The 17,706-nt window shown below is 45.2% G+C and overlaps 1 protein-coding gene across 1 annotated transcript in view; it reads right to left on the minus strand.

The window, feature by feature from the left end:
- Ctnnbl1 (catenin beta like 1) overlaps nucleotides 1–17,706 on the minus strand; it is a 167,977-nt gene that overhangs the window by 121,125 nt on the left and 29,146 nt on the right. Inside the window, exons 2-3 of the mRNA XM_085697114.2 lie at nucleotides 7,715–7,903; nucleotides 2,564–2,670 (exon numbers count right to left, since the gene is read on the minus strand). Of these exons, the coding sequence (XP_085553240.1) occupies nucleotides 2,564–2,670; nucleotides 7,715–7,903 (296 nt within the window). The remainder of the gene's footprint in view (nucleotides 1–2,563; nucleotides 2,671–7,714; nucleotides 7,904–17,706) is intronic.

Here is a 17,706-nt window from a genome sequence, read left to right on the forward strand (position 1 = left end):
CTAACAGGGAGGAACAAGAAAATAAACGGCAAAGGTGTTAAGGAGTGGCCATGACTACTGTGAGTACTTGGGAAGGAAAGGATAGAACAAGTAACCTGGAGTAGCTTTCAAAGACTGTAATTGCATCCCCTGAGCATCCAATGTCTAGGAATTCCTATAGAACATGCAAGCACAAAGGCATGTATAAACACAAAGAAGCATACCTAGAACTGTTTAGAAAAGCCAATGTTTAAAATAATCTAAACTGCTAGAGATGGCTAAGCAGTTCAGAGCACTGACTGTTCTTCAGAGGACCCAGTTAATTCTCAGCTCCCACGTAGAGTTCACAACCATATGCAATTCCATTTCCAGGGGATCTAACACTTTTCCTGACCCTATGGGTGCCAGGCTCACATGTGATACACAGACAAACAGGCAGACAAAACACTCATATACATGAAATAAAATAAAATTTTAAAAAACTTAAAATAACCTAAAGTTTATCCATACAAAAATAACCAAATACATCATGGGATTTCCTAAACATGAAATACAGTGCACCAGCCAAAAACAAAGACAGATAGACAGGCACTAACAGGAAAACATTTCCTGTTATATAAACTCAAATTTGTATATGCTGAATCTTCGTACACTAGAAAACAGGGTATAGAAAAGTCTAAAGGGATCTTCACGGAATCAGTCACAAGGTTGCCGTAGGTACTGGGGTAGTAGTAGGTTCGTGCGGGTGAGGTGACTTCCATTATTTAGTCTATATACACATTCAAGCTACTTTTTACAATAGTATCAGTCTATGTGATAACTGTGTAATTAAATGCACACACACATGCACACATACACTACAGTGTGAACTTCTGTACAGTGGAGGTCAGCACAACACCAGAGATAATGCAGATGCCAGGAAGCTGGTCTGTGATCTAGCTGCTGTCACAGAGGGCTGGGTTTTCCCTGCCCTATCCCTTCATCCACAGAAAAGGAGGCTACTGAGTCATAATGCCTCCCAGGCTTGCTGTGAAGAGTCTCTACCCTCTAGCATATTCTCTCTCCCACCCCTGCTTCTCATCTTCTCAAGCATGTGCATGTGTGCATGTGTCTGTGTGGAAGTATGTTTGGGTGTGCCTGTACACACGCCATAATGCACGTGTAAAGACCAAAATACAACAGAAGGTGCTGTCCTCACCTTCTGCCTTGTTTGAGACGGTCTCTTATACTCTGCTGTGCACACCAGGCTAGCTGGCCCACAAGCTTCAAGGGATTCTCCCATCTCTGCCCCCATCTTGCTGTAGGAGCCCTGGGATTACAGCCATGCTACCCACTCAGCTTTACACGTGTTTGCACAGTCCAAACTTATGTCCTCACACTTGTGTGGCAGGACTTTGCCCTCTGAGCCATCCCCTCCTCACTGCTTTCAGCTCTACACTAGCTGCATGCCTAACACAAGGCCCAGCCCCAACCCTACTTTTCTTGCGAGGCCCTCAACAAAGCACCCGCTCCTTCTTCCTATGCTCCCACAGTACCCTACTTACATCTCTACCTGTGTATTTTCTTCTATCTCACATTAATAGTCAGTCTCCCTAGTAACCTACAAACTCGAATGCAAAGATCCTACCATCCAACTCTTAATTGCCTCAGGGCTTTGGGCCTATTAAAATTCATTAAACCATTTATCTGGGAAGGGAGAAAGACAGGGAAGAAAACAGAGATTTAGAACTCTAAAATCTATACAGATATTTAATCCTTTTTAATTGGGATTCAGGATGAAAAGATCCCAGATCCCATGCTATGGCCCCTCACAGTAAAAAAAAAAAACATTTTCAGGAGTATCTACTGTGAGCACCTACTGGGTGCGGGTGCAACACGCAAGCTGTCCATTGTTCTCAGTCTTCCCAACAACACAGTTGCCTCACACAGAAGAGACTCAGAGGCTAAGAAAGAAGTGATCATTTATGGTTACTCAGGGGAGGGGTCCCCACGTACACCTGTCTGACCGCTGCAATAAAGCTTTCACCCCAGTGTGGCTGGTATCCTGGGAAGGAATGATGTAGGAAAGAGCTCACAGAGTAGGAGTGCTCTTCAGGAAGCCTGCTAGCAGCTGGGGAGCTGGCTTGAGCTGGCCCCTGAGTGCTGAGGGTGCTCCAGGCTCAAGCTGTAACACCCCAGCGCTGCTTGTTTTCTGGAAGTCTGAATTGTGGCTGTCAGAGAATGCCGACCTGCCCAGGCCTCAGGTCAGCCTCCCCAGGCATGGATACACCAGTGTAGTGCACTGCAGGAAGATGCAGTGTTGTCTGTCTGCCCTCCCCAGTGGAGGGAACAGGAGGCCCGGACACAGATGTCTCTAGACTCTGCAGATATGCATTTCTACCAGCCAACACCTTTGTGAACTCCTGTCATAATAAACCATAGCCCTTAGCATCACTGACTCAAGTCCTGTGTGTCCTTCTAGTGACTTCCCAAACTTATGGACCACACTGATCAAGTCACAAAAAGCCATCAAAGCAAGCAACAAATTCAACAAACCAGAAAACAGGCTAACATGCAGAGGGGTGTCAGCAAAGTGGATTCTTACTTCTCCGGATTGTCGGGAAACTTGATCCGCAGCTCCTGGTTTTTATATGACCGCTTTTCAAACGTGAGGATCATCTTCTTCACTGAACTTTCATCCAGCGGCTCCTCCTGGAACAAGGACAGCAGCTTCAGTGTTCAGGGATCACAGTCACTCGCTGTCACTATGGCTCTTCTGTCCACCTGCTGCCATGGGCCTCTGCTGCTCCTCCTCCCCAACCGGAATGGCGGTGAGGGACATCATCCTGGGTGTCACATCTACTACCCTGCCTCTACACCAGGAAAGCTCCGTCTCAGGCAGTAAAGATTCATCCAGCAAAGGTTTCTCAGGCACATTGTGGGTGCAGGGTAAACAATGCTCGGTACTTTTAGCCAACGTTTATCTTGTCCCTTTGATGCACAGGCAAGAAAGAGTCAGAAACTAAGAAGAATTTGCTTAAGATCAAACCCAAGTCAGTGCCAGGGACCTCTAGTCTCTTCCTCGCACCAGGTCACAAACCAGTGTACAGGCCAAAGCCTGTGCCCGTTTCTGCACAGTCCATAAGGACAAGAGGCAGCTGGGGCACTACACACACCGCTTCCTTCACGTGTTTCTGTACCTAGTCCTCCTTAGCTATTGAGAGGAGGGTCAGACAGCTACCTTGGAATGCTAGTATCACATCAAGGATTAGTTAACCATGAGCCAGATGTGGCAAGAGGATTAGTTTGAGCATGGCCTGGCTACATGGAGATGGTAAGACAGAAGAAGGAATGGGAAAAAAGAAAGAGGGAGAGAGGGAAGGAAGATTAATAATTGGACACATTATCACATGCCTATAATCCCAGCACTCTGGTAAAGGCAGTGGGATTGTCACAAGTCGAAGGCCAGCCTGGTCTACATAGCAAATTCTAGGCCAGTCAGAGCTACCTAGAGAGACCCTGCTGTAAAACAGATGAATAAATATTAAATATGAAAAATAAAGCATTTCTGTAACCTAGCTCAGAGGGAGCATTAGAAAACTAGTACCACAGAATTGTCTTGCTACATACACTGCAGAGATGCCTAAAAGTAAATGAATTGAATATTATATATTGAGGGACTGGAGAAAAGGCTCCGACGTTAAGAGTTCCTATTCTTCAGAGATCCTGAGAGTTCAGTTCCCAGCACCCACAACCACCAGCTAGCAAACAACCACCTATAATTTTAGCTTCAGGAGGTCTGATACCCTCTACTGGCCTCCACCAACACCTATACCTACACGCATGCAAGCACACACACTTGCACTCTTAAGTGTGCACATACGTACACATATGTGTACACACACACACATACACATAAATCTTTTTAAAAAATTTTGAATCATTTATCTTCCCCCACAACATACAACCTATACAGAAATTCCAGAAATGTATCTTCAGTTCACTTTCCAGTTTAAGTTAATGCAGCAGGGCCCCTGCCTCTCTAACACTTTGCCAACTCCAGCTTCTCCGCTCTGTAGTAATGGCCATAACTCACCTAAAGGCAATAAAGAAACTGCTTTTAGGAGAACTTGAAATAGATCCTTTTGGAAAGCACTGAATCATCCTATAATTCTGTAAAGACTCAGAAATACTAGCTATTATTTTATTATGAAATCTCAATGTTCTTCCTATACTGGGTTTTAAGTGGGAGAAACCTGTACATCCATTCTGAGGATGACACATCTCCTAGTTTGTATCGACCTCAGGATCTGGAAGCATTCTTTGGGGTTCTCACCCTCCCAGGTCTACAGTTCAAGAGGGCTTCCCCAACACAGTGAAAACCAAAGTCGGTGTCTGGACTGGTTAGGACCCAGAGACTCAACTCCCTCCATACTAACCACATAGCAACAAAACTTCACTAACAAATTTCTCAAAGTCCCAGCAAGTCTAGCTCACGCCTCGTCAGTCTTTCCTAAATTCATCCCCTTGGTGTCTAGAATAAATCCCAAATACTTCACGTAGTCTACAGAAAGAAAGTCTGGAAGGATCTGGTCTAGCTAACTGCTCCAACTTCAGATCAGGACAGACATTGTGGCTAGAGAGGCTGCTTAGCAGTTAAGATCACTGGCTATTCTTCCAGAGGACCCAGGTTTGATTCCCAGCACCCACATGGCAGTTCACAAATGTCTATAATTCTAATTTCAGGAGATCTAATGCCCTCTTCTGGCTTCTGAGGGCACCATACATATACCTACACTACAGGCAAAACACCTATATAAATTAAATTTTAAAATTTTTACATTAAAAAACAATAGGGCAGACATAATACCCTGTAGATGGCCCATGCCTCCTTGCTTACTGCTGACTCTTTAGAGCCTGGCTCACGGCAGGCACCCAGTGAAGAGCTGCTGGAGGGAGGGAGGGGGGTTGGGGTGAAAATGTTTGCTGGATCTTTCAAGGTCACAGAGATGACCTGAATCAACTGTGTACATAAAATTGTTTGGTGAACTTCAGTGATGAATAATGATGCTGTTCTCAATAGCGAGAGACACAGTATACCCAGCACACGGAGAGGGGCTAAACAACAGAGCCCTGTCTAGGGAACGGCTAACTCACTCTCTAGTCTCCCTCACAGCCACTGCTTTCCCTTCCTTCGCCAACACTCTGAGCATTCTGGAGGAACTATACTCATGTGAGTGCAGTTCTTGTGGGATTTCCAGCATTCCGGCCTCTCCAGGGTTTGGCTTCCCTCCTCAATTCCTCTCCAACACCAGAGAACCGGATTATCAGTCTTAGTCATCAGCCTCAGCAGCATCTCCAATAGCTCAACGTCAGAAACCGGCGGGAGATTTCAGAAAGATGGATGCTAGTGATGTAGTACAAAAAGGACAATAATATTTTACAAGCCCACGTGACCACAGGGGCAAGCATCACTTGTTTCCCATCAGATGGGACTTTGGTAGCAGTGAGGAAATAACTCCTGGACTTTTAGCCTTTTGTGTGTCATTTTTACAAAGTTATCTCTTTGTCCCTGTCCCTTAACAGGAAGGCTGTTCCCCCATTACACTTGTCTCGCAGGCTAGAAACTACTTAGCCATGACAGTCACTGTCCCAGTCCCCCAAAACCATCTCCACAGGAATTCTACCTTCCAATTAACTACAGGGTGAGCAGACTGAGCAGGAGCCTGAAGGAGCGTCAGCCACACACACTGTGTAAGCCCTTCGAGGCTGTGCTCTGGGAGACAATTCAGAACTCAGGGCTCTCTCCTACAGACTCCCCAAGTGCCAATGTATTTTAGGGGCAGAACCTCAGACAGTACTGGTCCAGACCCCCGAGAAGAAGGCGTTATTGTCATAACATAGAAAAGACCTGTTTGGAATACAAATTAAGTTTTCTCTTCTTCTCAGATTCATGCTCCTGCCTCCTTTTTAAAAGCCAAACTTAGCATCATGTCTTTGAGGGAACTAGAAAACAGCTGGCTCTTAAGAATTCATTTCCATAATTCATACTGAACAAAATGCCAGAGTGAAACCGCATATAAGTTAACACTTAAGGATTTAAAAAGACACAAGGTGAGGGCATTTTGTTTTAATCGCTGATATTTTACCTCTGTGCTCCTCTGCCCCATTCATTTACTCACTCGATGAATATTTACTAGGGCCTATGAAGAGCTAGATGTTGCCCCAGTGCCAGAGACAGCTGTGAACAAAACAGAGGCAGGCCATTTCCTGGGAGGCCGAGGGAGGAAAGCAAATGTGAGACGATTCATGCTGGGAAGACTACATACAGAATCAAGCGAGAAGAGAACCTGAGAACAGCCTGCGGGGCCACCTCGGAGATGGGATAGGATTCGTGGAGGATTTTACCTGACCCAGACTGTACTGATATTTTGCTTGTTTTTTAACAAATAAATCTTGCCTGAAGATCAGAGTGCAGGTCTAAGATACTAGAGGCCAGGCAGTGGTGAAACACACCTTTAGTCCCAGGACTAGGGAGACAGAGGCAGACAGATCTCTGTTAGTTCAAGGTCACTCTGGGATATACAAAATTGATACAGTCTAAAAGAGAAACAGAGCTCACACAAAGGTGATCCCAGCACTTGGGATCACAAACCTTTAATCCCAACACCAGGGAGGTGAAGACAGGAGTGATATGGCTGGGTGGAGAGAGGAATATAAGGTGGGAGGAGACAGGAGCTCAGAGCAGTCTGAGGATGCAGTCTGAGGACAGGATCGCCCCTCTGGTCTGAGCATTGGTAGAGGTAAGAACTCTAGTGGCTGGCTGCTCTGCTTTTCTGATCTCTCAGCTTTTACTCCTAAATCTAACTCCAAATTTTTATTGTTAAGAGCAATTAGAATTCGTGCTACACTAGACCTAAAGGGAAGAACCCAGGCACATGAGACATAAAGGGATATTACTCAAAGGTACAGGATAAGACTGAATAGAACAGCCCAAAGGTATTGCCTTCCTTCAACTGTTGTAGGACTGACTGTTGCTTTGTTTTTCTGAGGAAGGTTTTGCTATATTGTCAGAGATGGTCTTTGAACTCTTAGGCTCAAGTGATCCTTACTTCAGCTTCTGAGAGCTTCGACTACAGGCATGAACCACCAAGCTAAAACAAGACTCACATATCTAATCTAATAGTACTTTGAACTTCATTTTTTTAAATTTGTTTTAAACTTATTTTATATGCATTGATGTGAAGGTGTCAGAGCCCCTGGAACTGGAGTTACAGACAGTTGTGAGCTGCCATTTGGGTGCTAGGAATTGAACCCGGGTCCTCTAGAAGAGCAGCCAGTGAGCGCTCTTAACCACTGATCCATCATTTCTCCAGCCCCCTAAACTTCATTCTTAAAAGCCCTACTACCTTGTGTGATTGACAGATGTGACACTCCTTTTAGATTATGGACTATATTTTAAAATGATGAGTCTTCTACATGTCCTCAGAACGGCAGGACAAGAGGCTTTCTCTGTCTTTCTCCTGTCAACACGAGTCATCCTTCCTCTTGGTTCCCATAACATTCCTTACTCTGCAAATCCTTTTCTATCTCTTTGATCCCACCCAACCTTTGCCCCAACACTCTGATGCAGGATTTCTTAACCCCATTTTACAGACGAGACTAGGAGACTCAGGGTAATATCCTGTCCCCAGTGAAGACCCAGATGGTATGTTGGGGTCACTCCGACAGCCCCTGCCCAGCTCTGGCTCACTACCTCCTCCTCTTCCTCCTCGCCATCCCTGTCAATAATCTGCAGCAGCCTTTTTTTATCCTCGTCTGTTTCCTCAGCTGCTGTGGCCTCCTCCTCACGATAGCGGCCGCGTTCTCGAGGGCCAGTCTGCTTGCGACGTGTCTTCAGTTCCTCTTCTTCATCATCCCGGGGTCGTTTTGTGCCCCTGTTGGGCTGAGAAAAAAAGAAAAGAAACATAGGGCATTAGAGCTGGAAAAGAAGCAGGCAGCGGGGCATCGTGGTGCACACCTTTAATCCTGGTGCTCAGGAGGCAGAGGCAGGCGGATCTCTTAGTTCAAGGACAGCCTGGTCTACAGAATGAGTTCCAGGACAGCCAGGGCTACACAGAGAAACCCTGTCTCAGAAGTGGGGGAAGGTGTGCAGGAGAGGATAGACATATGAAAGCACCCAAGGGTCCCGACACCTAAGTGCCACGGCTTACCTTTCTCACAGAACAGCGAGGCTAGCTCTATGAAGTTTCAGACCCTCAATGGTTTTAAAAACACACTGTGACCAACAAACTTTTTTTTTTAATAAGGTTGTACCACTTCACAAGATTCCCGGTGTATATAGAAATCACAAGGGGAAAGGTCACTTTGACATGGGGATACTGAGTTAGGTTCACTTTCCTTGTAAGACACAATCCCCAACCTCCACCCATCAGCATACATCTTCTATCAACGTCTTTTTCTCAAGCTCCTCAGTTCAGACAGAGAATGATACACAGATACTTCCAAGTCTACTGGACTTCAGATTCTACTATGCAGGAGAACAGATGGCCAGAGGCTAGACAAGGGTTCATATGTTCTCTTCAAGAGAACATACAGAAATGGCTAAGAGATAAAGGAGAGGGGAACACCCCAATGTTATTAATCAGGAAACACAAATGAATCCATGGGGTATCATCTGTTTAAACAGCTAAGGAGGTGGAGAAGAGGAAGCCCTGAGAGTGTCTTGCTTGTGGGCATGTGAGTTAACATGGCCATTATGGAAAACAGTATGGAGGCTCCTCACAAAGCTGAAAACAGAACGACCACCGTATGATCCGGTGGTCTCCAAAGGAAGTGAAGTCAGCCTGCAGAGAGGTTCCTGCACTAAAGCGCACAGTGTAGCACTATTCATAAGAGCTATGAGACAGGAACAAGGTGCCCATCAGCAGATGAGAGAGATGTGGGGTGTGCTCTCTGGAGTCCCACTTAGCCAGGGGAAGAAAGGCTGTCATTAGCAATATGACCGTGGGCATATACCACAACTGGTCAATCTGGAAGACTTTGTGATAAGTGAAATGCCACATGATCTCATTCATAGAAAAGAACTCAGAAGCAGTGACTAGAAGAATGCTTGGGAATAACTGAAGAATTAGCTTTAGTCATTTAGTGGGCTGAAGAGTACATGTAACACATACTAACGCTCTGCATCCTTCAAATTTGAAAAAAAAATATTTTAAATCTTTGCCACAAAGAGTAGATGGTGACAGATCTGTTAATTCACCTGGTTTAATCATTCTATATTGCAACATACTGTTACACCTAGCCCGTTATGTGCCATAAGGAAGGAGGGACAACACTGATGGGTTCCAAAGATTTTAATAATTCACTACATAAGTGGGTCACTGATCGATCAGGGCTGTAGGACAAGGACTTGGGAGCCTTGTTTCTCCTGAGAGACCTGAGCAGGGGCAGAAGTGGGGTTTATAAACACAAAAATCACAAACATTTGCTGTCAAGTTAGTTACAATTTTCACCAATCAGGATTTAGAGATCAGAGGCTTTCTTGAATGTTAAATCATTGTCAACCAAAATACAATGCAAACCTTTCAGTCCGACCGTCAGATTCGTTTGTTCCTTTTGTTGTTAAGAACAGCCATAATGTTTCTAAAGAACCGAAGATGCACAATGACTATTTCCGTGGATTAGGGATGAGGCTGATCAGCTATTGGAAAGTTCTCAGCTCCCCTAGGGCTTGGAAACCTGAACTTTATTTTATCCTGCAAGTAAAATAAAGTCCGAAGTCAAAATGGCAGTATTCAGGCCAAGGTGCTTTTGCCTGCTCTCTTCAATATATTAAAATACATTGTGTCCTACAGAGTTGTCAATTAAAAAAAAAAAAAAAAAAAAACAGGGCTGAAGAGATGACTCAGTGGATACCAGTGCTTGTTCACACGCATGAAGACCCAAGTTCAGATCTCAGCACACACATGAGAAACATGTAACCCCAGAAGCTTCACTGCTCCTTTGCCAACACAGGGCACAGGAGTCTTCCTGTTGTGTCCGACTAGTACAGAATAAAGCAGGGCACTACTAAAACAGGCTTCAAAACCAAGGAGAAACACCATGGCAGACACCAAATAGCCCTATCTCACTGTTTGGCTCAGCTAGTACAACTTTGGGCACATGGTCTGCCTCCCTAGGCCTTAGCTTCCTAAAATGCAAATGAGGACTATAACCCTTTTCCTTGTGGACTTTAAAAAGCTGCATTTAAAGGGAAAGCACTCCAACGTCTAACAGTCCCAAATAAAGAAAATGACCACGATGAGGCAATCCAGGTACTTCCATCTTCCCCACAAGACACCTGAGATGGTCTCCTTCATGATTTTTTCCTTCTCCAATGACAACTGCACCTACTGATAGCATAATAGTGCAATGTGGGTTGTTACTAGCAAATAGAAGAAAATGCTGTGCTCATTAACACCCTGCTAAGGTGTCTGGTAATAACAGACAAACTTTCATCATGGACATCACACATCTTGCCTTGTGACTGCCACTGGATTGCATCGCGCCAGGGGTGCAAAGTCATTCTCTGTCCATGTGAATCCTGCTGGCTCTACATGCCAGGGGCTTCAGTGAGTCTGAGCAGATGATGGTGCTCAGGAGAATCACAGTTCCACTTGTAGGGTACCCCCTGCTACTTTTCTCTCTCTTCTGAGTCTCCCTGGCACATACCCAATTTCCTTAAGTATAAAAACCTAGTATTGTCATTACTGTTCTAACCTTAAAGGGAGGAAGGGATCTCCACATACAAGACCTCAAGAGAAAAAGATGGATGCTTTAGTGTGGGAAGGGAAAGGGAGGTAGCTTCACCTTCAAGGAAGCAGGCTTCCAAGAAAACTCTGCAGCTCCCCAGCGGTAGGAACCTCAGCCTCCTGGGAACAGAGATCTTTCAGGTTCATAAAACAAACCCCGCTGCGATTGCGATTAGTGTAAGCCTGCCGCAGCAGCCAAAGCAGCTAAGTCGGGACTTGAGCTCCAGAGTTCTCCACAAAGAGGGGATTTCGGGATGGAGAGAAAAGGTGGTTGAGTCGCAATTAACAGGAGGAAGCTAAGTGCTGCCACCATCAAGAAAGGCAGAGGAGAAACAACAGTGGTCTTGTCTCTTTAGAGCCCACTCTTGAAAGGCCAGGGGAGGGTTGCATCCCCGCCTCTAACAGCCCACTGAAATAGCACTTTCCTCGGGCAGCACTCATCCACCTCTCTGGGGACCAGAGGTAGTTAACAGTTCTGTTGTATTAGCAGGGAACAGGATGCCTGGGGTGCCAGCTAGCTCTCAATAAACACTTGCAGAGACAAGCTGATCCTCTCTGAAGTGACATATCAGAGTGTGCCCATCCACCTTGATTATGCAACTCTCAGTGACACAGTTCTGAGGGACTTAAATGTACCCACAGACAAAAGCCACATTATACCTTGGTTAGATTAAAGTGGTAAGTCATTAACAAAAAAAAAAAAAAAAAAAAAAAAACTTGAGAAAAGACTTCTTAGGCATGAAACACTGAAATCAGGTGGCCTAGTAGCGGCCCCAGGCTTCCAGTTGGGTGTCACCTAAACTGGGTCATGGGGAGAGGCACAGTCAAGGCAAATTAAGCTGCTATAACCTTTCTGACTGGCCTATCTCAACAGCACACATAAAGCATCAGCTCCTCTTGGGCTTGGCCTGGCAGAGCAGAGGCACAGCCACCTCCCTCTCCCGTGGGCAGGTAAGCTGTGCAGCGGTGGCCCTGAGATGCTTTATTTCAGCATCTTCCCGCAGATGCAAGAATTCTGCTCTTTACTCCTCAATGTGTCTCGTTTTCAAACTCCAACATTCTCAATAGAGGCTCCACTCATTCCTAAGACCTCAGTGGTATGGGTTGGGGTTGGCTCCTTAACAAGTATTCACTAAGTGCCAACTGTGTTTGAAGCTCTGTGCTAGGACAGGGAAAATGAGCGTGCCACAGTCCAGGATGGGTACAATCAAATACAGTGCAAGCCACTGGCATGAATATTTTTTAATAGCCACATTTTTCAAAATAAAAAGAAACAGGTAAAACTAATTTTAATAGATATTTTATTTAGCACAATATGCCTAAAATAGCAATTTAGTATATATAGTCAATATTTTTAAAATGCTAGTTTACTCTTTTTTTTTTTTTAATACTAAGCACGTGGCACGTGGTTCACACTTACACTCACACTCGGCTCCATACCAAGCACCCCATTTCATGCGCAGGCCGCCATCATACTGCTTCCTGGTGAAGCCTAATGGAACCAACTTTCAGCAACAATGAATGCAGCAGGGGTCTTAGGAACGCTGGAAACCCACAACAATCATAGCAAACTCCATACCTCACCTAGAAGTAGATTTCTTGACTCCATTTCCCCAGCCTGAACCCTTTGGTGGAGCAACTGATTACACATAAACACAGGTGTGCACGGGATGGAGTTCAGGCCGCCAGGCTGAAATCAGGGAGCCAAAGGACTGCTGATCCAAAAGGAGAGCATGACAGGGAAACCTGCCAGAGGTCAGCAGTTCAGGCCACGAACACCCTTCTCATGACACACAGTCAATCTCAAGAGGCTTAAGCCATTCTTACCAGTCACCTCTGGAGATTAATCTGCTCTGGTCCCTGAAAGGTATGTGGCATCCTTCAAGATAAAGGAATGACAAAAGCAACTGTTCCTAATAAAGTCATTTCTCTGCTTCTGCTGCCCACAGAACTGGAGAAAAATGGTTAACTCTTAACTTCCAAATATCCATCTCGAAGTGCTTCTCTGGCCTTCGACGTAGATCCCAGCCCCACTCCCACTGTCATGTAAAAGGCTCTCTGAGCACTTGTCCCCATTCAACCACAGGGCAGTGTGGCCTTTCAAGGATACAGGAAGGATCGACTCTCAAAGCTTACAGGAGGCCTCAAGGTCACGCATGTGTCCAAACCTTTCAGCAGCCCCTTTGTACAGGTCCGTGTATGTGTCAGCACACAGCTGTGTACTCCTCGATCCCCTCACTCCAACCCTCGGAAATGGACATCAAAACATCGTCACAAAAGCTTTGAAAGAGTTAAAAATTTAAGTAAGCAAACTGCCTGCAATACTCCCTGTGTACCCAGACAATATCCAACCTAAGCTTTAGGTTTCATTTCCCCCTCTCTATTTTTTTTTTAATTAAAAAGCAGTGAGAAGCTGCAGCTATAATGAGGGGCTGTGGGAACATGCAGTTATATTGGACTCAAAGTAATGTACCATAGGAAGAGACTACATCACCAGAACGTAGCCTAAATTAAAACTCCACTATGAAACCCACTCCATTTCCTCTGAGCGTGCAATCTGTATTATCACATTTATGGTCTGTCTCGACCTCAATTAGACTTAGAGGTTGGGGGTGGGGAGAACTTCTATAGGAAGCAATAATGGTATCATTATGATAAATTATGAAAACATAACAGTGCAATTATTAATGCACAGCACATGTGCACTGGGACACAACAGTGGAAATGTGTGTGCATGTATCTAAAGATAGTGTAACATTCCAAGTTACCTGGCTAAAGAGATAATTGAGGAAAGATGCTTTCATAATGACAGAGGGGAAAAGCACACCTAATTCCATAAGGGAACTAGAAAACATGAATAGAAAGAAGTCTTCTATGACCTTGAAATAAACCAGGAACTCTTCACCTAGCAACAGGGAGTGAGCTCAGATAACCTCAGAGAAGGGTCTACCCAGTGAGGTGTGCAAGCTGTTGCTCAAGATTTAAACGACAGAACTCAGAAGTTTAAAGTAGAAGACAGAAACGTCTAACTACCAGCCCAGTGGGTTTAAGCAACTTATGGTGAGTAAGAGTGCAAGACTAACTCCAATACAGTGGGCTCCTTCTCCATTCTCACCCAGACTAATTAGAAATAAGACAGGAGAATTCTGAGGATGTCACTGGATAGCAGGCACAGCTCCTAATATATTCCTAAGAATATAAGAACACAGACCAGTCCCCATGTGAGGGAAGAGCTGTAGCCATCAACAAAAGGCTTCCTTCCAGTAAATAACGGCCAGAGCCAGTGATCCTGTTCTAGCAGTGCTGTGCTAAATGGAAAATGAGTTTGGAGTCAGGTTTTCCTAAAGTCCTACTCCCTCTATTTAAGTTATGGATGGTAACTTAACTATAAACGAAGATTAATAACTCCCTCTCATAAACATTTCTGATGTTCATCTGTCCATAAAGGTGATGTTTCTACAGCACAGGGCATGCTGTGGCCCAAAGAAGACACAAAGAATTCCTTATCTTTGTGACACTTGATTCAAAATCAGTATGGCTGAGTGAGGTAGAAGGGGGCTCTGAACACTAATGGGCTTGAAGATATGGATTCCTGGGTGGAAGGTGTAGCTCAGTGGTAGCGTTCAATCCCCACTATCACTGGCGGGCGGGGGGATGGCAAAAAAAATTGTTTTTGAACATGAAGATATTTAACAGGTAACCTTCCCCCAGCTATACTTTTTGGCAGTGAATGACAGAGGAAGGACACATAAGAGCAACAAATGACTATCTCCCTGGGGGCATTTTTTCCTTCGGTTTGTTTTGAGAACTGTTAATGAAGAGTTGACTCCAGAGCTACTCTATTGGAAATGCCTGTCCACACCTTGCTATGGTTCTTCCAAGGCACTAGAGTCAGTCTGAGCCTTAGGCAGCTCCATGACACCCGGCAGTCATCCATTTGCAGTCTGAATCCTTTTGTTTCATTTTTGTTGTTTGCTTTTCGAGACAGGGTTTCTCTGCAGCTTTGGAGTCTGTCCTGGAACTCGCTCTGTAGACCAGGCTGGTCTCAAACTCACAGAGATCCGCCTGTCTCTGCCTTCTGAATGCTGGGATTAAAGGCGTGCGCCACTGGCTGAATCCTCTTTAAAAACGTCTCTGGGTAGACATAGGCTGGGACTTTCCCAACACCCCTGCTGACCATATACCGCCCTCCCCCATCTTCGCATCTTTCCTTCAGGGTTTACCACACTGAGAAAACCCTTCCAACTTCAGTCTCCTTCCCTGATCCCTAGTCCTTGCCCTTGAAGGACAAGTCTAGCCTGACTCTCACATATGGGGCTTTAAAATTAAGCTTTAGTTGAAGACAGCAATCCTATTTGCCTCTTCCTTTCCTGCTGCCTTTTCTTCCTCAGAATAAATGCTTCTAATAGGAAAGCGGGTGTGTAGCACAGAGCAGAAAGAAGAGCATACACATAATTAAATTCCTCCTACCATGACTTTGGGATTTCATCATTTTAAAATGTTCTAATACCCCGTGAGATAATTAGACATTTGGAATGTCACAGCCCGAGCTTGGGGATGGATTGGTCTAACCAATCTGAACTGTTCAGAAATCATCGGTTGTTAACCTCTCCTGATTACCTTTTGTCAGAATAAAAGGTAGTTTTCAAACATTCGTTCTTACCAGATGGTGGTGAGTGGCCTGACCCAGAAGCTGCAGACGAGCTGCAGTAATGAGTTCCCCTGCCTGCACTGGCTGCACATTCACTGGTGACATTTTACAGTGGGGACTTCTGGCTCAATCAATATTTGCAGGCATGAAACCTGCCAAAGTTAACATCAGGGCTCCCCTGCAAATTTGCTTAAGGCACAACTGAAAAGGCTCATAGTCTCTTCCACTGCAACTACCATCAGCCAAAATTCATAATTAGAGATCAAAGCAATCAGAGACGGAAAATCCCACCCACCAGAGGACTGTGGGATGACAAAACAGACCACTTTCCAAAGATCCTGTGTAAACTAAGGGTCAAAGCAGTGAGAGGAGCCAGCAAGCCACACTTCTGGGAAATAGCTACACGCAGATATAATTTGCCTTTGGAAATTCACAAGAGTTAAAACTTGAAAATTATTAATGAACAGTGGCTATCTACTAACCTGTATTTTTGGAGGGCAGCTATGCTAACCACTATACCACCACCGTGAACATCTACATGTATTTCTTGGGGGGGGGCGGGGAACAGGTACCAAAAACTCTGAGCCCTACAGGAAAGCCAGCCCAAAATATAAAATAGAACCTCCTGCACTTCTCAATCAAAAATAAATAAATAAAAGCACAGAGGCCATAGTAACTACTGGGCAAGCTGTTATTTTTACCAATGTCCACAATCATCAAAACCCAGGGTAAGATGGTGGACTAGAAGTCCCCTTACTGCCTCCTGATAGAAGAGAAAGATCAGCAGAAGAAAAAATAGAATCTCCTCCAAACAGAGGGCAAGAGGACATACGTTAGAAATGTGCAAAGGGAGCTGTAAAGTGTGGTCAAAGGGACAGGCGACACACTAAAGAGACGCCAACCCCAACACAGCTCCAAACAAAGGTTTGTGAGGGATGGGAGAGGCAGCAGAAGACTTTAAGATCAAGCAGGAGGTTCTGCTAAGGAGACACGAGCAAACCCTTGGGAAAAGCAGCCAGAACTCACAAGCCTCAAAGCCAGTTTCTGGATTAGTGAGACAGTGGTTCCTCTGGCAGACAGTGGAAAGGAATTCTACTTTGTCCTCTGCGTAACTGACTTCCTGGGCAGGGACCCGGCACCATCTTAAAAGAGAACCTGTTGTTTGAAACTGTGCTACTCTGGAAGCCTGAGAACAAAGGAACAACCCACAAGTCTGAGAGCCTGAAGTTAATTTGACACAGTCCTCCATGACAGACAGCCTTGGAGTTTGTGGAGAGCAGGAGGGACTGACCAAGTGAAAAATGCAGGCTACAGGACGCTTATCTTGGGCAGCGGAAGTGTACAGGGAAGGCTAACCCGTCTGATAGCCAGGAACAAACTTCGCTAACTAAGACCCCAGACTCAATTCAGCAGGTAGAGCCACCGAGCTGCTGTCACTGCCCTGATAGACCCTGAAGACTGAAGCTCTGGCAGGCTACACACAGCTGCATCCTTGCAGCAAGGTGATTAATACATTGGAGGTCTTGAACGCATGAAGACTGCCCCTGCTTGTGTAGAGCTCAGAAGGCCAGAGCTGCTGCTGACATCCCCAGTGCCTTGGGACACACACACACACACACACACACACACACACACATACACACACACAGCAGCAGCAGCAGCAGCAGCTACTTCAGGAGTTGTGAGCTAAGTGTTGGTCAGCAGTAGTTCCTGGTACCCAGAGAAGCAGCTCAAGTGAAGACAGGCACTTGTCCAGTACTGGATCAGCATCAGCATAAGCCACCAGGAAGACAAGTGCCCAGAAGTCCAACAGACATTTCCCCACCACCTGCATTACCAGTAGGATATGTGCACTAGGGTCCAGGAAGACGCTGCCAACACCTGGTTACCTTCTTTCCTATGTTACACTTCAAGCAGTTTATTCTCTTTATAATATTATCATATTTTAAAATGCCTCTTCTTGTCCTGTCACACTTTCATCTTTGTTTCTACATCTTTGACTATTGAGCAATCATTTTTTCTCTTCCTTTCCCCACACCCAGTTTTTACTCCCCAAACTGTCCTCCCACCCTCCACGCCTCCTATACACATGGCAGCACTACAATTTTATCTTATAGGGACTCTTACTTTTTTATTGCTATGATAAGCCACCATGATTTATAGAAGGAAGTGATTCTATTGGGCTTATGGGTTCAGAGAGTGAGAGTCCAAAGGCATGTCAGCAGGAACAACTGAGAGCTTACATTCCAAGAGACAGACAGACAGACAGACAAACTGACTGACTGAGAATGGCATGACACTTCA

Source organism: Myodes glareolus, chromosome 10, assembly GCF_982192425.1.
Source record: "Myodes glareolus chromosome 10, mMyoGla1.1, whole genome shotgun sequence".
Lineage (NCBI taxonomy): Eukaryota > Metazoa > Chordata > Mammalia > Rodentia > Cricetidae > Myodes > Myodes glareolus.